The 26845-nt window shown below is 40.8% G+C and overlaps 1 protein-coding gene across 1 annotated transcript in view; it reads right to left on the reverse strand.

Moving 5' to 3' along the window:
• CEP112 (centrosomal protein 112) overlaps positions 1-26845 on the reverse strand; it is a 176772-nt gene that overhangs the window by 19127 nt on the left and 130800 nt on the right. The window contains exons 23-24 of the mRNA XM_035897706.1: positions 26496-26645; positions 172-261 (exon numbers count right to left, since the gene is read on the reverse strand). Of these exons, the coding sequence (XP_035753599.1) occupies positions 172-261; positions 26496-26645 (240 nt within the window). The remainder of the gene's footprint in view (positions 1-171; positions 262-26495; positions 26646-26845) is intronic.

Below are 26845 nucleotides of genomic sequence, written 5' to 3' on the forward strand. Positions count from 1 at the left end.
GGTTCAGACAATTTAATTCTCTTTTATTACCAAAAAAACACCAGAAAAGAAAGCTAGCTGAAAATTTTGCAGGAAAATATGTGCTTTTGCTTTGAAGCAAGATATTATTTTTAAACATCGAACCTCCTTGCCCAAGGGAAGAGGAGGACTGGGGGGGACAGCAGCCGGTACCTGCTCGTTGGTCTCCAGCTCCCTGCGTTGCAGCTGCTTCTCTGCAGCCCGCGCCTGAATGCGGTAACTTTCCACTTCATCTTGTAAGACCTGAAACAAGACCAACGGGTGCAAAACAGATGTGAGAAACACGGGATGGCAGAAAAACGTATAGGTAATGTCCCTCAAGGAGCTGATTAACAAACCAGTGCAGCATCAGTTGGGTCCAGACGTACACGATAGCTGCTACGATGGGACAGTGGCCATGCTTATTGAGTAAAGTTATTCTGCACGGGTAGGACCCTTGATTGAATAGGAGTAGATAAAACTTCTTTCTTATTATAGGCTACAAGTATTCATACTAAAAGGGTAACAAATATCCTCAAAGACTCTAAGGAAAATGGAAATATTGCCATTGCAACAGCTGCATTTGCAATTGCAAACATCGCAGATTTTTGTGATCATCTTACGTGTACAACCTGTGCTTCCTAGAACACCTTTGCAGTGTACCAGTAACTTTTCCTTCAAGCCAGAAGAACAATCCTCTCTTTGGAAAACCGTGTCTGGAATTGCACTGAGAATGTATTCCACGTTACTGACACGGGATGCTCGCCGAGATGAGGGGCTCCCCTCCCGCCCTGTAGTAAAGTCTAGCATGTGATCTATAAATGAAGGCTAAATGGCAATAAATAAAAGGAGTATGATGATCATGTCACTTTACCACAACTATCCAGTCTTTGTTTAGTTCAGAAATAATCACTTCTGAATCAAGCTCATAAAATGCAGTGACAAATGTATTTTGTCAGTGTTGTTCTGCGTATATATTTATTTTTATACGGCAGTCCCTCAGAGCCTTGATCTTTTTGTTATATGCTGAACAAAAGAGCAGTCGTGCCCCAAGGAACTGATAGGCTATGTTATTTCTAACAGATACACACCGAACAAACAATACAAAGTTTCAAAGATTTTTTTTTTTCAAGTTTCCTAGCCATTGTTGAAGGTTTGAATACCCACTTACCATTTACTCACACGTTTACTGAACGCGTCGTTACGTTGTCAGCCTGAATAAAGGCATTGTTAACTGCAAGTGCTGACTTGAAGCAAAGCTCACGACGTGGATGGTAGATTGCCATCAGCACAGAGGCGGCCGCCGCAGCAGAAAGGGAATATTTTGAGTTATCTTTTGTATGCCAGGAAATCGGGGCATGGCTACCCATCAGCTGAAAAGCGCGGCGCAGAGGCAGGGCTGGACCCGGGAAGGCACTCGTGCTGGACATAGGCTGGAAATGACACCGGAGGTGCCTCCAGTGGTGCTTTTTAAAAAGCGGAGCTGCACAGAGACCTTCTGCAGGGCGCCCTGGAGAGACCGACGAGCCCGCGGGCTCCTGGAGCGCTTCGCAGGACAGGCGGCACAGCTGACATTTGCTTTCTCCAAGCAGAATGCCCGTCCATAAACCAGGATCATTAATAGCACTCACAGTGCAAATATTTAACCAAAAAAAAAAACCCTTGCTCTTTTTCCACATCACTGAAATACTGTACTCTCAAATCATTTACAGGATAAAATTGCTATTGAGATAAGATAAGAAGACTACTTATGATAGATCTTGCACATTGTTTTGAAGTGATGCCAGGCATTAACTTTAAAGTCTTATAGCTATAAGACTATTACATGTTCTGATGCCAAAAAATTTAACCAGACCCAAGCGTGAACTTCAAATCTGCCCAGGGACTTTTACGCTATCACCATTTCTGAGAAAAGTTGAAATCCAAGCTTTGAATATATAACTGGTCTTCAATATTCAACAAGTCTTGCAGTACCACAAATTTGCATTAATATAATGAAATATATGTGTGAATTGTAGGCTTTTTTTTTTTTTTTACATCTAATTTTGTAAGGCAAAATACAAACGTGCATACTTGGATTTAAAAACTAAACCAATCAGGTCATGCAAAGTAGCAATGCAATAAGGAGGAGGAGGGCCATTCCGTGTATCAGAAAGATCACCAAAGACCCAATTAACTTGACAGAAGTCCTGTCATAACCCCAAAGTGTCCAGACACAACCAGTAGAAAAGAACCCTTGGGAACATCCACAGAGCACGTTTCGCATAACCTACAATGTGTGACCCGGGTTCTCCTGCTATTTCCACGTGATCAGCTTATACAGCCCAAATAGCTTGGCATGGTGAAAAACAAGGAGGGAGGAAACCTCGCTCCACATCAGCTGTCCCATCCGGACTCCCTCCTGTGCTCAAGAGCAACTTGCACTCTGTCACGGGACTCTGAAGATGGTCAAGGTATAGCATGTATACGTACCAATGTATGTGTATATACACGTAGATATTTGTCTCAGAGAACAGACTTACGTCACGCTCCATCACACAAATCTGCAAGTATTGAATACAAAACAGGATCTCAAATTGTTCCTGGTAAAGACAGCAGCCACATGGTGGCAAAGAAGAGAACTGGTGCCCCGCTGTTTCCTTCCTTAATTTCTCCATGTTTACTTTTCTTCTTGACAACAAACAAACATATTTTGCAGAGCATAAAATGAGAGGTTCCTTTAAATCTGAGGGCGTGCAATGCACGCTAAAGTATTTTAAATTGGGAAATTCAGATAACACAACCTTTGTTAGGCCCACCTACTCTAGACGGTGCTTGCCAGCACGCAGCGCACTTGTTTCGTTATGAGAGCAGACAATGTCTTAAACAAGTACAATTTAGAAATAAGGTATTTTTACTATAGCATGTAAGCGTAGCAAACTATCAAGTCCTATAATTAGCCATTCACCAATTGCCCAGACCCGAATATAGTGTTTACAGGCTCTTCCAATCACATCGTAACTGGCTGTTGGTACGTTTTGCATTGGGATGGCAGAAGAAAAGACTGACTCCTCTGATCAGCCATGAACTCCTCCAACTGGACCATTTTTGGACTATTGCTGTGTTGCAAACCAGCTCTCCTAGCAGTTACTTGGTAGAATCTAGTTTTGTGCATAAAGGACATTGCCTGAGTAATTAATGTTCATTTGGGTATTTCAGCCTTCCTATCGGCACAAGGAGAAGAAAGCAAACCCAAAAGATCAGTATTTGATCAAAGCCATGCAAAAAAAAAAAGGTAACATCAAAATCTCATGGTTGCTGTAGATTCCTGCATACGATTAGCTCTGAAAAAAGTAATTAGAAGTGAGACATCTAATTTTGTAAGGCAAAATACAAACGTGCATACTTGGATTTAAAAACTAAACCAATCAGGTCATGCAAAGTAGCAATGCAATAAGGAGGAGGAGGGCCATTCCGTGTATCAGAAAGATCACCAAAGACCCAATTAACTTGACAGAAGTCCTGTCATAACCCCAAAGTGTCCAGACACAACCAGTAGAAAAGAACCCTTGGGAACATCCACAGAGCACGTTTCGCATAACCTACAATGTGTGACCCGGGTTCTCCTGCTATTTCCACGTGATCAGCTTATACAGCCCAAATAGCTTGGCATGGTGAAAAACAAGGAGGGAGGAAACCTCGCTCCACATCAGCTGTCCCATCCGGACTCCCTCCTGTGCTCAAGAGCAACTTGCACTCTGTCACGGGACTCTGAAGATGGTCAAGGTATAGCATGTATACGTACCAATGTATGTGTATATACACGTAGATATTTGTCTCAGAGAACAGACTTACGTCACGCTCCATCACACAAATCTGCAAGTACTGAATACAAAACAGGATCTCAAATTGTTCCTGGTAAAGACAGCAGCCACATGGTGGCAAAGAAGAGAACTGGTGCCCCGCTGTTTCCTTCCTTAATTTCTCCATGTTTACTTTTCTTCTTGACAACAAACAAACATATTTTGCAGAGCATAAAATGAGAGGTTCCTTTAAATCTGAGGGCGTGCAATGCACGCTAAAGTATTTTAAATTGGGAAATTCAGATAACACAACCTTTGTTAGGCCCACCTACTCTAGACGGTGCTTGCCAGCACGCAGCGCACTTGTTTCGTTATGAGAGCAGACAATGTCTTAAACAAGTACAATTTAGAAATAAGGTATTTTTACTATAGCATGTAAGCGTAGCAAACTATCAAGTCCTATAATTAGCCATTCACCAATTGCCCAGACCCGAATATAGTGTTTACAGGCTCTTCCAATCACATCGTAACTGGCTGTTGGTACGTTTTGCATTGGGATGGCAGAAGAAAAGACTGACTCCTCTGATCAGCCATGAACTCCTCCAACTGGACCATTTTTGGACTATTGCTGTGTTGCAAACCAGCTCTCCTAGCAGTTACTTGGTAGAATCTAGTTTTGTGCATAAAGGACATTGCCTGAGTAATTAATGTTCATTTGGGTATTTCAGCCTTCCTATCGGCACAAGGAGAAGAAAGCAAACCCAAAAGATCAGTATTTGATCAAAGCCATGCAAAAAAAAAAAGGTAACATCAAAATCTCATGGTTGCTGTAGATTCCTGCATACGATTAGCTCTGAAAAAAGTAATTAGAAGTGAGCAAGTTTGTTGCCCAGGATTTTAATTTTCTAGGAGGAATCACGATGGATGTTGTGAATAAGGCGCCTTTTTGAAGCTCACGCTGATAATTCTCTCTATTGTCAAAAAGCTCCGTGTGCCGTGGCCGGAGCCTGAACACCGATAGGTGTTTCTGAAGCTACCCAGGACCCTCGCATCTTCTTCGGTACATGACAGAGCAGCTTTTGTCACGTACAATACTCTTGAAAAACCAGCAGAGGACTCCCCCCAGGTGCCCCACAGAACCTCTTCTGTAAAACTAAATAATGCGGGCTGTTTTGTTTAGAAATGCGGTTTTTATTCGACAGCTTCAAAGTGTCAGATTTTGCCCAAAGAGTAACAGAGCTTATGTTTAATAACTGCTGAGATGAAGAAAAAGGGATAAAAAAAAAAAAAAAAAAAAAAAAAGAAAAAAAAAAAAAAAAAAAAGAGGCCAATTCTTAAGTGTCAGAGGCTTTTTTTCCCTGAGTGGAAAACAAAGCCTAACTTATTTAGTTAATTTTTTCCAGGTATAGAATTAATCCCCGTCCCTCAGCTTTGCTAAGTTGACTTACATCACTGTTATAAAGACAGTAGGGTTTTTTTTTTTTCAGTTAAACCGGCTTTCAAATGCCATGTAAACATGTTTGCTGTTGAAAGTCTACACCATACCTGACCTTGGAAGTGCTTTGTGTTGGCCTGAGAACAAAGAAATGAAATGTTTTGCTTTCCAGCCCAGATATCCTACACTTTGAAAAGCACTTAAAAATGTAAATGAGATAATAAGCTCCACTGCAACAATGTGGGTGAATTACAGCTGTATAAAAGGAACATTCATTTGATTTATTTATAAAAATGGAAAGGCTCCTAAAATAAAATCATATTGTAAATGTTTTGGTCACATACAGCATTGAGAGACACGAGAAGGATGGAAGGGAAAAGTAATGGCTTTGAGACTGTGCCACTGAAATATCTTGGTCAGATTCTGGGAGCTCACGTGGAGCTGGTGGACGAGTCCATCCCTGTCACTGGGCTACACGAAATGTTTGGGTCCTGGCTGGTATGAAAGGAGAAGGAAACATCTGAGCTGCATTTCTGGGTAGGCACTTTTTGGGTTTTTTTTTTTTTCTATTCTCTTATTGTGGCTTGATTAGCACCAGCAAAACATTTAATGAAGTTTCTTTCAAACCCAACTCTGCTCCTGGGGACCTGGGGCACTTTGGAGACAACAGAGTAGCACACGTGGAGTTAGTGGGGAGTTGGGCCCGTGCAGCTCGCAGAGGTGTTGGGATGATGCACGAGACCGGAGGAACTCAAGCTGACTATGGCTGCAAAAGAGGCTTTTTTTTTTTTTCTAAAAAACCCCCCCAAAGTTGTAAAGCCTATAGTTTTGACAAGGAGCCACAGAGAGACAAAAGGTACGATGCCAGCATTACAAAATCCCTTTTCAAGGCAGGAATAAATTTTTTGGCATTAGTTACAGGGCTTAATCTAAATCAACTAAAAGCTGCTAAGAGAAAGAGTTCTAAGAATCACAGGAACAAGTATGAAATGGGAATATATGAAGGATTTAGTCTTTAATATATGAAAACTGATTTGATTATCCTTTAACCATGGGATATTTTAAAAAAGAAGTGTTGGATTCCCCGAAAGAAAATTCAGTTCTGGAAGAATTACATGAACAGAAATCATTGTTATTTTTAATTACGTGGTATTGATTATTACTCTGAAGATATTGTATTTGCAAAGGTGCTTTGCTTCTTCAACCTCAAATAATTTCCTACTTTTGGTGAGAGCAGACAGGGCTTGATCCCTGCTCCCATCGCACCCACGGCAAATCTGGGATCACGATGAATTTACCTCTCCGGTACTGAGGGTTGATTAAATAAGTGACACTAACGAGGAAAGGGAAATCTTCTAAAAAATGTTACACACCAATGCATTTTCACTTGGATCAGATTATTCCAGATAATAGCAGAGTCTTTTTTTACACATTTTTACATCTATCGCCCATGTAATTCCTCTTAGCTGTGCCAGCAGCTCTGCACACGTGGACGTGCATCTGTATCAAGAAAAGACCTCAATATTTGGGAACAGTGCAGAGTAATACTACAACTAAGGGTAGTAATGGTTAGCACTTTTCATCTTCAAAGAATTTTTCAAACGTTACCAAATTAATATAATTAGTTAATGAAAGATGCAGTAATAAAAGCTACCATAATTACCCACTGTAGTTTTAATTATCTCCTTACTAATGCCCACAGAAGAAGGCTTCCACTTTACATCCTCAAAACATGTGCCAACAATAATTCTGAATACAGGTCCCTCTTTAAGTGCCTTCTAAATTCAAATTACATCCATTGATGTGTTTTGTCTCCCTGTTCATGAGAAGAAAACCTAGCTCGGGAACTTTAGAGAAAATCCAGGCGAATGTGAAAAAAAATGAAAACAAATTTTGTTCCAGAAATATACAGAGAGATGCTTTAAAATTTTGTTAAATTTTAATTTAATTTTTAAATTTACACTCAATCTTGAGTACCTTCATCTCTCCATGAAGCTGGAAGTATGGGCTGTCTGGGCAAAACCTTCTCCTTTATACTAGGTGGTCTCACAAATTAGAGTCAAATGCAACTCTACTGAGAGACAGCAGGCCAAGCATTCCATCAAAATTAATTTCCGAATTTTTAAAGTAACCATTATTTTTGCTAAAATATTTTATGGAGATAAGTAGATTTGTCTGGATTCATTACTACTATAAATAAATTGGGAAAATATATCTATGAAGGTCACTGATGCAATGCCATGAGTCAGAGCAAAACAAGTGTATTTTTAAAAAAGTGAAATACTGAAGTTTGCGCCAAGTTGTTGGTGCATCCTCAGTGCTCTTGGGGTTTTCATAGAGCTTTTGTCCACTGAGACCGCTCCGAACCTTAGAAACGGCTCGTTCTCCGTGCTGCATTCCAGTGCACGACCGTTTGAAAACCTCTGTACTTCAGTTCCCTCTTGGTTTTGGTGTAAAGCAAAGGAAATCTTATGGTTTTAACCTAATACATATGTTTGCTGTTCACATATGGCAAAATTCCTTTCTGGTGGGAACTTTTTCGCTGTTGTTGCAACACACTATATATCCAAGAAGTCTCCTTTGATGTTGAACTATTGCTCCACTACTCGTTATGCTACTGATTCAATATGAAAGGCAAAATTTCTGTGGTTTTTGTTAAAACAATAGCTTTGTTTTTGCAAACAAAGTTTTCCACAACCTATATGCAGGGGCCAACATTACTGCAAAGGAAAAGAAAATCTCTCTATTATTATATACTGAAAATAGTTACGGTGTTTAATAACACAAATTATTCTTCCATCCTATAGGTAACATTACAATTACTATTATGACTGTACAGCAAATTTACACTTTATTGCTCCTCAGGAGCAGAGATTAAAATACCTTAAGCAATATTTTACATCTCTCGAACACTTTCCTTCCACTGTCCTCCTAGCCTTTTACCATCAGCTCGCCTTCATTGCCTGGGTGAAGTTGCTAACAACGTATGGGTGGGGGGAAAAGAGAAATCCTGTAAAGACCAATCTGCACGGTGTCCTACTACGCAATGACAGAATGGCAAATTTGGGCATCTTCATGCCTAATATAGGATTTTTAACCACTAACAGTATTTAATGAGTATTGAACATGAATTACAACATGGAATGAAAAGGCAAATGGTAATACTTTTTTAAAATGCGTCCCTAGAAGAGCTGGTTGCCTATTTTCTGATATCATTATGAAAAGAAGGTTTCTTCAGCCAGGAATCAGAGAAAAGGGGCAATTTTCAAAGGTACAGAATTAACCAACTCCCAGTTGAAATAACGTCAACTCCCGCATGCTGGGCACATTTGGAAGCCTGGCCCACTTTGCTGACATTTCAAAATGGGAGTGGAGATCCTGCAAAACCACCTGAGCTGTGGCCTTTGCCCATTCAAACAAGTCAAGCAGCTCCTTTTCGGCCAGGTCTATATTGCTTCTGAGATTTGCCAGTAGGAGATGCCGTTGTGAAGTTCAAGAATTTCTTCCCTTGAGGGAGCGTGGGAAGAAAGAAAGGGGTTCAGGAAGGAAGGGAATAATTTGACTGCAGAAACAAAATTAAGTCTCTCTAGTAGTAGTGAAAAATTTTACAAGTAGGTCACTTAACATAAAAGAAACATATATGCAAACATCTTTCCAGTGTGGCAGGCTCTAATGCTACACTATTTTCATTTTTCGCAATTCATAAGCAAGACACTGATTGATAGGATATTATGTGCTTTGGCTCTGGAGCGGGTCATCAGAATGAGCTCCTGAGCAGTCCCTTAACTCTATTGCACATCAGACTTCATCTGGATTGGTGTCTCTTGGAGATGCCCTGAGCACTGGTAAGATTATCATCATGCATATCTTTCCCTGCTTTGCTGCAATAAAACATCGGTGTGTTTTTGGCATTTTCTGTAACTGCATAGTTGAGCTGACCAAAGTTTTAGGACCATTTTTCTGCAAAGTCTTTAGCTGAAACACCTTGATAGCACCAGCAGAGCTATTCATAGGCTTAAAATTAGGCAAGGGCCTAAGCATGCTGCTGAGTCAGGGCTCCACTTCATGGCACTATAAACTCAATTCTTTTGAAACACAAGGGTGCCATAAGTCAGAGCAAGTCCCGCAAAGATAAAAATGCAAAGAAAACAGCAGTATAAATTGTGAAGTTAGGCATTTTTTTCAGGGGGAGCCAAGGAAGGAATTGGTTTTGCTTTGGTTTTAGTGGCTAGGTGATAGGAGAGGGGGAGGGAGGCAAGGTTCAAAGAGCAGTAATAAACTTGCTTTCATCTGCTTTTCTCAAGGAACCACAAAAGCCAACAAGCAGCTGCCATGTGCAAGCATTGCTTTGTCCATTACCAGGACATTTTAGGGTTGTCGCAACGAAGTCATCAGCTTGGAAGAGTTACTATAATATTTACCTGGAGTACTTTGTTAGTATGTTTTAAAACTGGCTTTTCCTTTTTTCCAGCCTCCACCAGTTTCATGGTCAAGAGCAGGGGCAGAGGTCGGTGAAAGGAGAAAACTGCTGAACTTTTCCCCCCTTTCACTCTCAGAGGTGTAGACAGAAACACCAATGGTTCACATATACCAGATAAAATGAATCTTTTAAACCCAAAGATACCATGACATCTTAAGCATACACTTATGAAGGAAAAGTTCAAAACTCCATTTTAAACCACTTATGAGAGGATTTACCAAGATTCTGCCTAATGTTCAGCTGACGCATTGTCAAAAACATTTATCACGAACCTTTTGAAGTTTCTTAGCTCCTCCCTAGTTATTAAAACTTGAACTGCAGAGTTTGTTATCAGCCTCAGAGCACACACAAAATACATCAGGTACTTTTAAAGTCAATCTTTCAGTCTGATTTTGAGGCTATTATACGAAATAAAACATTCCCAATCAGGTTAATGTCTGACAGATAATGCTGAACAGGCGGAACTGCTGCGCCTGATTGATCCACGAGACAATTTTCATTTCCTAATTTGCTTTTTATTAAACACGTTGCAATCAAAGGGAACGGCAAGGAGTCTGCCATTCCCGGAGCAGGTTTCCCGTGAAGACCCGATGTCAGCTTCAACACTTTCAGACAACGGCTTGAATTTTTGATGCTATGTCATAAGAATGTCTAAAACGTCGCACCAATGGATACGCTGTGCTAGTGGAAACCTGCTATCGTGAATGCAAACTACCTAGTAAAACATCTGGTTTTGCTGCTTGCTGTATTCTTACCAACAGCCCTGCAAAAACAAACATCAGGGGTTCGAGCAGAATTTCCTGCAGTGATTTAGAGAACGTCTGACTCATGATAAAGCATATTTATCAATCGCTTGCTGAACAAGGCAATCTTCTCACCGCCGGGGGCTTCATTCCCAGCTAAGTTTATCACCAAACTGCCACTTTAAGTGGGTGTTCGGAAACTTTACACCTGGAGCCAGACCAGCGGTTCCAGTAGACCCCTGGTGCTCTACAAATGCCTCTTCAAAATGCATTCCTTGTCACAGATGCATGAAGACCTGGAAATACAAACATTTCTAACAGGCTTTGCAAAGCATCTTATTTTTGCTGTGTTCTTTTAAAAAGCAAATATGAAAGGCTCAGATATTTCTAATCAATAGGCTAATCTGATTCCCAGCAAGAACAGAAGAAAAGCTGTTAATTTTGTGCAATGAACTAGCAGACTGCCCAATATTGCTGGAATTCTCCCCATTACATAAAATAACACACCTTCTCTTACACACACACACACAAAGAAATCTGATAATGTCTTTATAACTCTCAAAGTAACCTTCAGCAACAAGATTAACTCACCAGGCAAACCACTGCTTTTTGAACCGAACAAGAGTGAGCTGGACTCAACAGCGCCTGCACACTCCACACATGTAAGATGTGAGAAGCAGCAAAATGGTATCTTCTAAAATGATGTCTGTAAGCCAAAAATGGGATGAGTCTTGACAGGGGAGGGTGCACACTTGGAAACTTGGAAATTCTTTTATTCAAAAGTCTTTAATGACCTCCAACCCAATTACATTTGCAACAAGACGTGATAATGCAACTGCTCCCATTTAAAAGTATGGGTGAAAACTGAGCGGTTTTGAAGCTCGATTCTTTTTTTTTTTTTTAATCATGTTGAGATGAAGCTCATTTACTTAAAAAGAAAAAATGAAAAAGAACGTCCTCTGCAGCTGGTCAAACAGATTATGAAAAAGAAATCTGATAATGTCTTTATAACTCTCAAAGTAACCTTCAGCAACAAGATTAACTCACCAGGCAAACCACTGCTTTTTGAACCGAACAAGAGTGAGCTGGACTCAACAGCGCCTGCACACTCCACACATGTAAGATGTGAGAAGCAGCAAAATGGTATCTTCTAAAATGATGTCTGTAAGCCAAAAATGGGATGAGTCTTGACAGGGGAGGGTGCACACTTGGAAACTTGGAAATTCTTTTATTCAAAAGTCTTTAATGACCTCCAACCCAATTACATTTGCAACAAGACGTGATAATGCAACTGCTCCCATTTAAAAGTATGGGTGAAAACTGAGCGGTTTTGAAGCTCGATTCTTTTTTTTTTTTTTAATCATGTTGAGATGAAGCTCATTTACTTAAAAAGAAAAAATGAAAAAGAACGTCCTCTGCAGCTGGTCAAACAGATTATGAAACTCTAATCTCACTAGCCCGAGGAAAACGAGAACTGTTTTTCAAGTATCTATTTTATAGAGCATTAGCTTTATACTTTTAAAAAGACGCATTAACATAACTGATCAGAACATCCCAGAACGTTTCTGATCTAGTTAATCGTATGACGTTATGACAGAGATACTTGCTGTCATAATGCCAATGTTTCGAAACAGTTCTAAAATCCTTTAAGTTCATATTATTTGAAAATCAGACATGCATAAGATCTAGTTCAGCTTCTTTAGAAGTTTTTCCTTCCATTTTTAGAGCTCTAGAATACTAGTGCAGAATATTTTAGATAGACAGACCTATACACACAGAGCAAAGAACAACATCAGGCTCCACAGCCTATTTCAATGTTTCTGCTAGCTTTTCATTCAAAACATTTTACTCTAATTCCTGCAGAACTCGTTTCTGGGAGTACCCACCACCCTATTTCTTTAGCTCTGAAATAATCTTCTTTGCTGAACCAGAATCATCAATGATAAAAATTAAGTATTTATCTAGCTTAAATTTATTGGCCATGTTTCCTGTAAAAGCCATGCTTGTTGCACAGCTGAGTACCAATGCACGTTGGAGGATTCTGGTTTGCAAACTTCCCGCTGGTCTGTGCCCCACCAAGCCAGCCCTGGTGAGATCAGACCGAGGATCCCCCGGTAGAGAACCTTGCTATGAGCATCACTGCAACAGGCAACTGCTTGGCTGCGCTTAAAACAAACACCTACGTTTGGTCTTTTGACACTGATAATTTCACCAATAAGGTAACAAATTAGGTGTAATTTATGCACAGGCAAACTAAGGAAGAGGATGAGAAGGGAAAAAACACTTGCCAAAACCACTGCTGTTGCTCAGATACAGTTTTCGTGGAATATCAAGAGCTCTTATCACAGTTATGACAAAGCAGATCTGATTTCAATGGAGTTTTGATATTTTTTTTGTTGTTAAGTCTTTTTTGACCCAGTTTTGGGCCGAATGATGGCTAAAAGACTGTGCTAATTCAGTTAGTGGATCTTTCTGCTGTGGTGGAAAAGTCTTACATGGAAACGCACAGACAGGAGAGGACCTCAGTGCCACATGGCAGAAGCTTTTGTTGAGTTACTCGTGAACCTAACCAGCACCCCCAAGATATCCCGCTGCTTTTTCTTCCAAGGCACTCCCGCAGGGTCATGACAAGGCAGTTAAAATACTCCCAACAGGCACACCAAGCCCAGAAACTGTACACTGGGGACATTTTGCCTCAGACCATCATAAGTGATGACATTGAGGAAATGTCCCTAAATCTTCAGCCTGTTCCCATACTCTTTCCGGGGCATCTGTTACCAGATACCATGACCCAGACTCCAGTTTGCCCCACCCCAGCCACTTCTATTTTCCTTGAGCCAAAACAATCTTTGCAGTTAATCTTCTCCAGAACTTTTGGGCTTTTGAATGCAAGTGTCAAAGCTTGATATCCACAACGCACTTCAGTCATCATCCAAAATGCTCTGAACAGAAATAATAACCCAGCCGGTGTCTTCTGGTTTCAGAAACGCTTGGGGAGAATGTTTCTGCACAGGTAGAAAATGCTACAAGAGTTTGACTGGCTGAGCAGCGCTTGATCAATGCTAAGCGAACGACTGCCAAACCTGTTTGGCACATCTAAAAGCGAGGCAGGCTCTTTTCATTTTCTCTCTTTTTTTTTTTTTTTTATATGTAAGTGGTTCCAAATATTCTTATATGGATGACATTTTTAAAATGCAAAAGCATTAAAAATAACAGAAAACAGATCAAGATCTAAAGCGCCACCGGTTTCTCATTTGTGCAGCTACATACTAACGTCTCATTAGACCTGCGCAGCACAAAGAGCAGAGCTTTCCAGCTACTCTGTGCACACTCAAAAACTTCTCCTTATCACAAAAGAGACATAAACTGCAGGAAAAACACTATATGGTGCAGTGTGAAAGAACTGAGAATTCCGGTGTTGTTAAAGTTGCATAAATCTTGATCACATTTCAGGATCTGAAAAGGAAGCACAAATAAGCTTGTCCTCTGCAGCGGTGGGTTCCACAAACAGCAAGTTAAGAGGGAGAAGGGACATCAGCCTTCTCACACCCGCCCCAAAGGCTGGATTATTAGAGACAGGTGCTAGCAAATGAGTCCCCAGCAATGCCAAACTTGACTTGCAAACACACATCTCCATATGATTCAGGATGGAGGAGAGACCTGGTAGAGGACAGGAGAAAGGAAAGAGCAGCATGTGAACCCTTCAGGCAAGTATCAACGTTAACAGGGACGACAAAGACCTTGCTGTGTTCTTTGCCCATCGATCACTTCACATTTTCCAATGGCCCTTCTTGCTTTTTGGATTTACACAAATGTAAGTAGAAGTGATGTCTTATTCTGGTAGGAGGAAGAAAACGATACACCAGGTATGAGTTGCTCCTCGGAGCTTAAAGCACAGCTATGGTCAAGGGTGATTCCAGGCATGCAGACAATTAAAATCCACTGGTATGATTCAGAATGTTACACAGTCTTCAGTAATTGCTGTTTTACCTTGCTGAATTACAGGTGCAAAACTGTGAAGGGTATGAATGATATTAACATTAGGAACAAAAACATAAGGAATTGAAATATAGCCATAGCGAGAAAAGCAATGCTTTTTTCTGAAGCCAGAGAGAGCCAAGAAACGTCTGAGATTTCTCCTTCAAGCTGCCTGCAGAGTTCTGGCTTGGTCCAACCGTGCAGGTGTTCCTGCAGGTATCTAACGTTTGGTAGCCTGAATTTTTATTTATACAGTCTCATTCTGCCACTCCCAAGCTTCTCAGCAAGCAAGCAAACTCACTTTTCATGTTTAGTTTTCTCTCGTTTGTACTTTCACGCCCCCCCTTACATACAAACTTGGAAGAGAGCAGCAGCAGGGAGAGCGCCTGGGGCTTCTGGCGCGCGCGCAAGGGCTTGGGCGCTCGCCTGCGGGCATCACCCCTCCCTGAATAAGCACATCCTCTTCCCATGTCTCCTCCAGTTTAGATTCTGGTGGTGGAAGGGTGGACACTGGGCAAGAAGGGAGTCATACTGGCAACAGGAATAAAAGGGCCAAGCTGGATCATGGTACCGCATATGAATACCCATGGCAGTCCCCTGAGCCACGCAGAAAATACAAAGGAACATGTTACAGCACTTCTAGGCTTTTACATCTTTTCCACAGTTCTAATACAGAGAGCCAGAACAACCTTCTACTGAAATTAAAATGTTGCACTCCAGAGACAGTGACTCTCAGGAGCCCGGATGAGTTCTGGACCAGCACTGCTGCCCATTTAGCAAGAGGGCAAATGCCGTGCTTTCCTCAATGACAGTATAGCTGCGTGAAGCTTTGGTGCTGACATGTCCTAACTAATTATTTCCCAGGAAAAGGGACTGTTTTGTTTTCTCCAGATCTGGTTCTAGAAGAACTTGCATTCATTCATTTTTGTTTCACAAATGATCTGATTTGCTTTCAGGACGTGATGCTCTCCCTCCTCCCCACACAGCGAGCGTTACTCCTTTGGGATGGTCTAAACTGTGAGAGAACAAACCCCAGTGCAAAACCCAGCTGTGACTTTATGGCAGATCTCAAAAAGGAAATGAACGGTGCATTGCATGTTTTGTCTTCTAAAGCCAACGCAGACGGGTTTGAAACCCATGATCTCATGCCGTGCTGGGCCAGGAAAATGGCATATTCAGGGCATAGGTTTCCAGCATAAAAATACTCATGAGGTGATCTGATGCGACTCTATTCACCTGCCAACAGTCCTGGCAGAAAAATAAACAGGTTCTGGAGATGAGCTGCTGCTGGAGGCAAAGCAGGAACCATTAAAAGAGCTGCCCCGACCTGCAAGGAACTGGCCTCTTCGCTTTGAACTTCAGCAGATCTTAATGAATTCTTCATAATTGGCAATCTGGGGTTTTCACTGAGGATGTATTTCTCTTGAGGTGCCAAACGCAGGAGACACATTCAACATTAGAAATACAAACGTTGGGTCTCCTGGTTAGTTGGCCAAGCTGGTGGAGGCAGTTCCAACAGGTATCTTCACCAGTACCGCAGGTAACTGTGTCATATCAGGGATTAGATTCATACATGAACATGCATCAGTGCTGAAGGATTTGCTTTCATAATTGTTAACATATTGACTTAATTGAAGTTATTGACTTCAGTACCGTGAAAGCTTGAACTAAAAATAAGCAGGGACAGTTTTAGTAACAGTTGTGTCAGAGGAGCAAGTCTTTTGTTGTGCTTGACTGATCTCTGCTTTGCTGCTCTTCCAGTCCTCTGTTATCTGGCAGTTTTAAAGTGGACGTTGCCAAGAAGCTCATTTAGAGTCCTAAATTTTATCCTGTAGGCAACACTTATTTCAGTTTCCTAAGAATAAATCTAATAGACAGACCCCTGAGGAAGACGACAGGTGAACTCTTTTTGCCCCCATAAAACAGTCTCCTCGCTGGAAGACCTTCAGCTCTCTGAAGAGGCCAAAGATACAAAACTATTGATGTCTGCACAGAAGAGCTTAAGAAAAAGCTTCAACCTTGAGGTTCCCAGTCTTCCCTATGAGCTTCAGCCTCAAGTCCTCAGCCGTCTTCATGTGTGTTTTGAAGGGTCAACAAATATTTATTATATCAAATCCCATTAATTAGTGAAGAGAATCAACACAGTGTAGATGGTGCATGAATCAGCAACAACAAACCATTCCCAGGGAAGGCATCCCAAACTCCAGTGCAAGATGGGAGTATGCACATTAAATGCAGAATCCATGTGTAAAAGGCTCAAAGAATAGTGTATATTTTCAATAAAACTTAGTTTTTCACCTTCCTGTATACAGATGTACTGCAGGCACACATAGGGACAGGTGCCTTGAATGGCAAGGCAACAAGGTGAACTGGGCCTAGCTGAAAATGTTTACAATGCAAATTTTAATGGGAAAAGGAGCAAAGTACAATATACAGGAATAGAATTTTATTCTGGTTCTGGACTCTAGTGCTATTTTGGCTGCCAATAGTACACAAAATTTCCACTGAAGGGCAAGTCAAACCAATTTCCCTTAGGATGGAGGCATCCGAAAACTTACTGAGGTTATTATATTAGTGCCTACGCATTCTTTAAGCAGATGAACTGCTTCATTTTGAATCCCTGTCAAACCACAAGAACTGGCTGATAATAACATTCAATTAAAATGATCTCGTTCTTCTAGAAAAAAAAATTTGGCTAACAGCTACATCTCATATTTTCTCGCTGGGCACAATAAGGCGATTGATGCTAAAAGAGAACAGGATAGGTTTGTATGACGGATCCGAGGGGTCGGGTTAGGTGACAGTGTTTGTAGGTTTAACCTCTTACACAAATTTGTTAGATGAAAAAGCCACTTCTGCTGAGCGTGAAACTGTGAGAAAGCCCGAGCTAGAACTCGCAAATGTCTACGTCGTGTTAATTAGAGAGATGGTTTGAAAAACCCCAACTTTACACTTGATGCATATTTGCGTCTTTTGATGTTGTATTTGGTGCTGCTTCGCACCACTCGGCTTACCGAGAGAAGCAGAAGCTGCTCCCCTGCTAGGCTGTCTGGATGAGTTTGCCATCTGAGCTACTGGATACACAGATAAAAGTTGCCGCGTGCTTTTTTTCCTTTTCAAGCTCAGTACTGAAACTTGGAAAGTTCCTTTATTCACAATTCCACTGATGGAAGAAAGTGGCAGAAATATGGCAGCTTTGGCTGCTTTCCTTTAGTTGTTCTTTGATACTCATCCTTTAATGCTAAGGAAACAATAGGTATTTTCATTTTGTATGGAAAAAACCCACCCTATTTATAGAAAATAAAGGCAACCTTCCAAAAACTGTAAGAGTGCTACTGACCACTCGATTCCACCGCGACCCTGCCTTTAAGTACTGGTAAATAGTTACCCCGTGCAGGTATCAGATTCACCACATTTCTCTTGTTACGCTTAAGAAAAGCCCAACTATTATGAAGATAGTAAGTTTAACAAAGATATTTCTGTTTCCCTGTGATCTGCCATTCAAAAGTGTTCGCCAGTCATTTTTTAAAAAACACTCTGCTATTTGATCTGGTTGAGTTTCAGTTACATGTAAAGCTGGAGAGCCAGCAGAAAATTCTAAATGGAATCTGAAGATTTCTAAAGTCAACACGAATTTTGGCAAGAGCATTTTAATGCATAAAGCTGAAATCCTCGGTGACTCTCTCCTGCTGATATCCCTGGAGCAGCCAGCACCATGATCAGTAAAAAACCAAAAGCAACCTATACTAGAACATACAGGCTTGCAAAAAAATGTTTACACAAATACTGGAAATTGCGTCGGCATGCTGGAATCAGCCAATGCAGTCTGGTGCTATTTGGGCTCTCTCCTACAATCAGCCACGCTGTAAGAAAGATTTCTAAGGGAAATATATGTTGATAAGTAGACCAGGTCCACATCCCCAGATCTCTCTTTGCCAAACCCTACAACTTGTGTTACTGTGCCAGGCTTTAAAAAATCTTTACTACAGAGTAATAAATGTTTGTGGACTATGGAGGGTTTGCTTTGAAGATGTCATTTTCTCCAGCAATCTTTTGTTGGTTGAATCTGTAGTTCACACATATTGTGTTTCCACCTACACGGCTGGAGAAGCCCTGCAGTCAAGGCTGTTCCAGGAGCAGGGAAGGAGGCTGCATTCCAGGAACTCACTGGAACTGGAACAAAGAACAGCCCTTGGAAAGTCTACACAGCCCTGTGCACAGACTGTTCTACAGATGCCCTGTGTTTGGAGGACATTAGACACTTGTTTTTATCTTTATCTTCACCCCACCCCCACCCCCCTTCAGTAAAGACGCAGACTTTTGAGCCCAGGCTCTTCCTCCCAGGCAGTCTGCCTCATGACTCCCGGGTATCTCCCCGGCTCTGTCTTTCTAAGCACCACTTTCTCCTCCACATAAAAGTCTCTGTGCTCTTTGGAGAATAAAACCTCTTTGAAATGCAACAACAAACCGTAACCATCACAGCAGCCTTACAAAAGCTAATTTTCATTTACTTTTAGTTATAAACATTGTCTGCCTGCCTTTATTAGCTGCGCAGGCTTATGTCAGTATTATTTAACACTTACTAATAAAAGTGTTTTCTCTACCTCGGACCTCATTCAGAGCTATTACTCCTGTCTTGTCAGTTAAAAGCACTGAATTTTATGGCTTGCTTGGAATTCCTTTTCAGCATTTTTTCCAGTGCAAAATTAGTATAGTCCACCTCATTAAAAGAAACTGATAGCTTAGCTATATAGGACTTTTATATTTTGTTATGCATTTATGGAATCTTGAATTCCATAATTTGGAGACTGGTAGATGTTAAGGTGGCATCCCTCCTAGGGCTAAAAAAAGAATAAAAAGGACTTCATGCAGCAAAGTGCCTTCTGGAGGGAAAGCAAAACACCAAGGACAACAATGATAATGTAGAAAAAAGTAAAACCACAAACTTTTAAACCTGCTGGATAAGACTGGACTGCAGCTTAGAGGACTAGGCAAGCACTAGTTCTAGTCTTTTATAAAACTTGTAAGTCTGATTTTGCTGTTGGCCATGGTAAGTTCTTCAATGTGTTGAGACATGAAAAGTCAAGAAAAATGCCAGAGTGCAAAGCTTGCTGCAGGAAAAAAAAAAGATGACTCAATTCTTTGTCTCACAAAGCATGTCAAAGATATTATAAAGTACTTACAGATGCTCAGCCACTCGGATTGCCTGACTGGCCAAACATCTGAAACCCTCTGATTTTGATGAGAAGGTACTATGCTGCAGACAATGAAATCATTTCTGTGGCAACAAAAAGAGAGATGTGATTATGAAAAGCAGAGAGGGCTTTTTAAAATCAGAATTTCAGCTGTGATTAACAACTCTTTAACCTTAACACAAAAAGAAGCCAATTGTTATTAGCAGTTATAATGAATGTGTCAATACAGCCTTTCAACGATAGCCATGTAATGGAATCGAGAGATGGCACGAGCAATAGCCGATGAGCTCGGGGCTAACCCCTCATTTCTCTAACAGATTGAACTGGGTGGAACTGGTTTCATATCAACAAAGACTCTGCAAAACAGGTGCCTTAGAGTTTGGACCCCACGTAAAAGAGAAAGCAAAACCATAAAAGCCCTGCAGTTTTCATTTACCTATCCTTTTGGAAGGCCTGATTTCCTCTGCTGATCAAACAGAATATAGGAAATTATGAGCAAGATAATGTTGTTTGCCTGGTAAATTTTAATGACCGCTTTACAATGCTAAGGTACAAATGTTGGTGCCTTGTAATTCCCCGCTAATAAAAGACACTGCAAAGTTATTAGCATTATTATAGACTAAAGTCAGCGACAAAGAAATAGAGATCCATGAAAAACGACTCCATGTACTTAACATCAAGAGGGTCCCTTAAAACTCTTTAATTCTCCATGCCAAATAGTTTATCATGGTAATGCTTAGCCACAAAACCAATTAGATGGATTTGCGATCCCTCTGGAGAACTCCGAGACATACAGATCTCTGAAGATCTTCAATGACTGACAGAATTTGGCATGTCTGCAGCCATCGAACCATCACACACAGTAATGCACGTTCTGACCAGATGTCTTCTAAGACATGAGCCTGTGTCAGCTTCAACAGCGAAATGCTGATCTCCTTTTTACAGGCACCGTTAGCTAAAAAGAAACCCCAACACCTTCAGCCAAGTTTAAATAAATACTATAAAATATAAAAACCCCTTATAAATAATGCGGATCTTATTAGCAGAGTTTATTACACAGCTATTCGACAGTAGCCTAGATTATAACAGCTAACCCTACTGCAACGACGTACGCTGGAGAGGAGACCAAGTCAAGACTCACTTACCCAAAAGTCCTTGAAATAATGTGCACCTGCACTTTACCCTAAGTTTTAGGTTTTTATTTTCAGTTTACGCTAAGCTTACAGGTTCTTTTTCCTAATTAATGTCCTCAGTGCTATCAGTTACACATGCTCATTGCCTTCTGAACAACCAGTCATTACAGTCTTTCTGCTGTAAATACAAAGAAAATGCTGAACATGTAAATTGTTCCCCCTTTATTTGCCATGGCTTGGCAACATGTCAGCAGCCTTAACAAAAAGGTAAAGAACTGAGCTGGCCCAGCTTTCTCAAAAGGGTCTGACGAGACTTCAATGCATTTGTTAGATCCGGCTTTAACACCGGGCGATCTCATTTCCAAAATCACTCTACAGTTTTGTTACTGTTTGGATCCTGAAACTGTTCTCACAGAAGGGCCGATGCCACCAACTGATGCACGGATCTGGAGCTCAGGAGTCTGGAATTTAATTTCCATCTTTGCCACAAACCTTGGACAAAGTCAAGGCTCTACCCCCAGTGTCTCATTTGTAAGATAGGACCAAAAATGCTTCTTCTCCATACTCTACATCAGGTCAATTTAGGTTGTATGCTCTCTAATGCCTCCCCTCCCTAAATAAATACTAATAATGACATCTAAAACACCGAGAGTTGGCTTTGCTCAGGACTTTTAAACCAACAAATTAGAATGATTTCTTTCTTTCTAAACCCAACTTGGGCTACTGCAGAGGACAATGGTGGCATTCCAAAAGGTACTTTAAGGACAACAGACCAAATACTTCTGCAGGACTACAGTCCCTCAGTTAATGTTCCCATAGCTCTGACATGCTTTTTCTTTTAATACAAAATATTATTGGTAATTACATGGGGAATTTGCTAATAAACATGGTTGATAATGAAATATAACTACACGCAAAATTAGCTTGTTCACTAAATTTTTAGAAGGACAGTTTTTCTGATACACTGCATTTTAGAGACGTTTGTAAATACCATCCGTATATTTTGACAACTACTTTCTGGAAACAAAGATATCAGGTGCCCTTAAAGAAATGTTCTGAATGCTTTTAAACATCCCAAGGTTTAAAATAATTTGTTTTACTTTTAGCAGGAACCAAACATGAAAGGGAGGGGGGATTATGCAAATCAAACAAGAAGGACAGGCGGCCAGGCACGTCGCCTGGCACGGCAGGACACAGGCAGAGCGGAGGGGTGGGCTGGGTGGCAGATGGGTGCTCCCAGCACCCAGCCCAAGCGACCACGCGCTCTCTTTATGGGGCAACCTGCTGGCGTGACGTGCCTAAATAGAGTGATACCAATGTAATCCCACTCCCCATGGAAACAGTATTCCAGAAAAAAAGGAACTAAAGTACCCTAGAGAAGGATGGGCTCCAGCTCAGCTATAGCAGAGTGAAGTATCCCGGTATAATTGCATTGAGAAATTTCACTGTGTTGATAAAACCCTCGAGTCCAACCTTTGCACAGAGGAAATTATCTTTTTGCTGCAAGACAGGACAGCATCTAACAAATGCACGATGATGTTGAGAAAATTCAATGCCCAGCCCACATAGGTCCAGACAATTTAAAGGCAGAAGTTTTCTCCTTTGTTCTGCTATGGCTATAAAATACACTTTTGATTTTTTTTTTCCTCCCTCTCGACATTTTTAAACATAACAAAGAAAACCAACTGTTTCAAAATTTTTCACACGAAGGGGAACATTATTATACGACATTCTTTCCTAGAAATCTTTTAAAGTCTTATTTATTAACAGAATAAATCTGATCACAAGCTGGCGGACACACAAAGTGTTGAAATATGTCATCTTCAAACCATGCTTTGCTAATGACATTTTGGTGTTAATTCAGGGGATATAACAGAATCCTAGAATCTGTAATATGAGCCAAACAACAAATGTGGTTCCTCTGGCAAAAAAGCATCATTTTCTCCCCTTTCTGTTGTGGGTTTGTCACTGCGTGCTCTCCATCATCCATTTCTTTCCAGAATCTACTTTTTGATGTGGAGTCCCCACTTGGCCATCAACTTCTACATTAAAGTGCTCTGAACATGTTTTGCAGTTCCAGTCCCAGGAACTGTTTTGCACTTTCAATCCCAACGATCCAAAAGGGTTTCATAAAAAAAACACTAAGGCTGGGATTTCATAAATAACCGCAAGGTATCTCTACAATGCAATCGACTTCACACTAGTGCTGAGTCCAGCCAGCAACCACTGCCAAAAGCAGCAGCAAAGTTAGGTAAATGCTCTGACCATTTGACTGTGTTGAGCTCCAGGTTGCTGTGGCTAGATTGCTATCAGGATGCAAGAAAGCTAGTTTAAATTTAGCCTTAATAAGTTTACACTACACTTCAAAGACCAACGTAGCTCCTGCGTAGACATTCTCAAGAGTTCAGCAACCAAACCCTCACTGGAGGGTGCCTTCTCAAATCCCAGTCTAAAGCATCACAAACAGGTTAACAGACACGGCAATTTAAGCAGCTTTTCCAAGCTTCTACAGGGCATTAATATAATTGTGCTCTCACCTAATCCTATGGTCTAAACCAATGGTTCCTGATCTTTGAAGTGTAAGCACATTACGGAAGAGGCATGGGACAGACACCAGGTGAGCTTTGCTGGATTTGCCCCATGCCAGGCCCATCGCAGTGTCCTTGTACTCTGTTCCAAAGCATGCAAGCCCTGGTAAGTTCAAAGCAAAGATATCCACGCGGCACTGAACGCCAAGCTGTGCTTTTGGGATCGCTCTCTGTGCCAACACTGTTGTAATCCCAACAGGCTCAAACTCAACAGCAGCAAAAAGCCAACGACAGGAGTCAACTCGGTTGTTCACCACCTTGTCAGACCATTGCTTCTTAGGTCTTTGCTGTTCAACACTGCAACTTGATGGCATCCAAATTCATAAGCCACAAGAAAGGAATGTGATGAGCCAAAATTTTATCCTGGTTTTCTGACTCACGGCACGAACTTTGACTTGCCCTTAGGCCAGACAAATCCCAGTGTAACACAGAATGACGAGTGCTTTAAGCATTTCTCTCCAACTGACCCAAACTGAGGCCACCTGAAGCCAAAAAGGGCTGCTCAGATTGGGTTTTTAGGTTGTCAAAAGAAGCAAAACGTTCTTAAAAGTTTCACTTATTCTTTTTCACTAATGTTTAAGATACTCTTAAAAAAAAAAGATTAGGGAGATGGACACGATTGTGGATTAATAACAACTTAGAAATCTTTAACTAGCAAACAGTCAGGAATTTGAATTAACATAAAAATCGTGTATTATGGCATCCACATCTGGATATCACTTTACTGACTAAATCCAAAACTTCTCTGAGAGCCAGTTGGTTTCTGTAAAAATGTATTTCTCCCTTTGAAAGGAAATAATAATTGGAAGGTCTCACAGGAAGTCAACCCAATACCATATAAAGGAAATTGCAATCTGTTCCTCAACGTTAGTTTAAATCAATGTTATATTTAGCAAATGCCTGTTTTTTAACAATAGTCTTTTCAATGGCTTATATTATATTAAGTCCTCTCAAAGGCTCATGCTATATTAGGAATTGCTTTGTCTTTAGAATGTTTCTTTAATCATCCCTTAAGGTCCTCAGCTTGCCCTAGGTTGGAAGTTGTTCCCCATCTCTAGGACACCTAGCATTCCACCTGCACCAAAACCAAGTTTTTGCCCCAGGCTAATAAATAGCAAAGTATTTTTGCATATGCTTATCTAGAAGTGCGCATGGTTCTTAAAAATACTAAGTGATCAAATATTAAAACCACCTCTTTCTGCTTCCAGAAGCATACACAGCAGTTTACCTTCCTAAGAATTTTCTGTTGGGGTATCTGGCTTTCAGTAAATTTCCATTAAAACAGTGGTTTCAAGGAAGATTTTTTTAAAAGTACAATATTAATGACACTAAACAGGGTTCCAGAACTCCAAGCATAACAGCTCCTGCCATTTCTTCCCCAAGGTGACCAAATCTTACAAAACATACTCACAGCACCACTGCTAAAATCTCTTTGGGACACTGCTCAGAAACCCTGTGCAGAATTCCCCTTTGGGTTTTATGTATTTCATTACATTTTGAGGTAATAATGTCAGAAATAAGTTTATAATAGCTGACCACAGATTTACATGGAGAAGCATTTCACACAACCTATCATCATCAGTGTTCAAAACCCTTTGTTACCAACAGCTGAATTATTTCCCCTGAATGTAATTTAGCTTTGGTGAATCCATAAATTCAACAGTAGCACCTGCACCAGGTTCTAAGGAAAAAAAAAAGGTAAATGATCTAAGATACATATTTCAAATATAGAACTCAAAAAGGTATAAGGCATGGTAACCGTTGAATTACAGCATATTTCTGACTACATGGAAGACTGTTCCACTGTCACAGGGTTTCTATAGGTCTAGATGGCCACTGGGAAAGTAGAGAACCACAAATAGCACATTTTCCTAATTGGCAAAAATCCACCTGTACCACAAAATAATGCGATTTAACTGTTTGCAGATCCTAGCGATAATAAAAGCTACCTCTAGCGATTCCGTTTGGAGAACAGATTACAGGCAACACGGTTGGCCTTTGACAGAAGAGAATAAAGATCGATCAGAAAGAAAACTCTGTTCCTCAACACACACACACACACAAATAAAGACATTTTCCTTGGGGGGGGAGGGGGAATAATTAAACAAAAAGAACACTCTGCTGCTGCTGAGATAGTAATGTCAACCTGATTTCCTTATGCAAATCAACCAGACGCAGAGGACAACATTAACTGTGCTGTAACTGAACATCAGATAGTTCCAACATGTAAAAACTCCCATGGTTTCTTTTCAGCACAAAAAGTTAGAACTGTAGGAGTTCATTTTTTCATGAGTTTCTAGATTTAACAACAGAATTCTTTGTTTGGTACTAGCAGATGTCTTTACAAAGAAAAAAGGGAGTTTCCTTCGTCTATACAACTTTTAATGAAGTGTTTTGGTTGTCAACCCTAGCCGATTCCAAAAATCTTCCATTGCTCTTTACTACTCTGGAAGGAAGAATGTCTAAAAAATAATTCTACTTGCTTCTGCAGGTGGGATTCTCTGCAGCTCTGAATCAGGGTGTCAAAGCCGCAAGGGACAGAGTCCGAATATTCAGAACCTGTAGTCACTTAAAGCTTCTTTGAAAAAGCACAGAGAACCCGACTCTGATGCAAAATACATAGAAAACTAATGAAAAAAAGTTACAAATAACAAATAATTTATTCCATTCATGCTTAGCAGAGACTTTGTTTTCCGTGGAACCTAAGAACAAACTTTCCTTCATTGCAGCCTTAAACATGAAAGGTGAGGTCGCCTTGGGAAAACCAAGCTAATGCCCGTACCATCCCGCTGGCTCTTGGGTGGTGCAATTCGGCTCTCCTATTTGTCACCTTTTTTTCCAAGGGCTGAAAGCACCGCATTAAAGGTGCTGCAAATACGGTAAAATATCCGAGTCAATATTAAAAGAAAGAGCAAAGAAAGTTTCGAGTATTTGACTGAAGTGGATGGATTAGAATCGCCAAACCCAATCGTTTTACGCAGGCGTATGATCCAGCTAGAGGAAAGAGAGCCTGAGTCATCAGCTACATCAAAGTCAAGGTCCAGTGCCTGGAATTAGTGAGCGCCGTGTGAACAGGAACGATACCTGCATTCATCTGCCCACTGCAGAACTTTTAATTGCACTCAAACAGCCAGTAGCATCAGTGACTAAACCCCCCAGATTACCTTGATTGCTCTGTCATTATCTGTAATCAGCTGCTGCTTCTCATCTTCCAACTTTTGTACAACTTCCTGGAGCCGCTGCTCCGCGGCAAGCTGCTGCCGGCTGCTCTCCTCTGTCAGAGAGGAAATGCTTGTCTTAAGTTCAGCTATGATCTAAAAAGAAAACAGCATGCTAAATCTCTCTTCAGCAACAGGCATGGATTTTGCATGTTTTTATGCTCGCTACAAGCATGGCATTGGCATACTCTGCTGTGCAAGCTAAATATTTTAAATTAACACATTACACACTAGCCAGCATGAAATTCCACGCAGAGAAAAAAAGAATATAGTGAGGTTGCGAACAACAAAAATTG

The sequence above is a fragment of the Egretta garzetta genome, unplaced genomic scaffold (genome assembly GCF_000687185.1).
Source record: "Egretta garzetta isolate BGI_Z169 unplaced genomic scaffold, ASM68718v1 scaffold787, whole genome shotgun sequence".
Taxonomy (NCBI): Eukaryota; Metazoa; Chordata; class Aves; order Pelecaniformes; family Ardeidae; genus Egretta; species Egretta garzetta.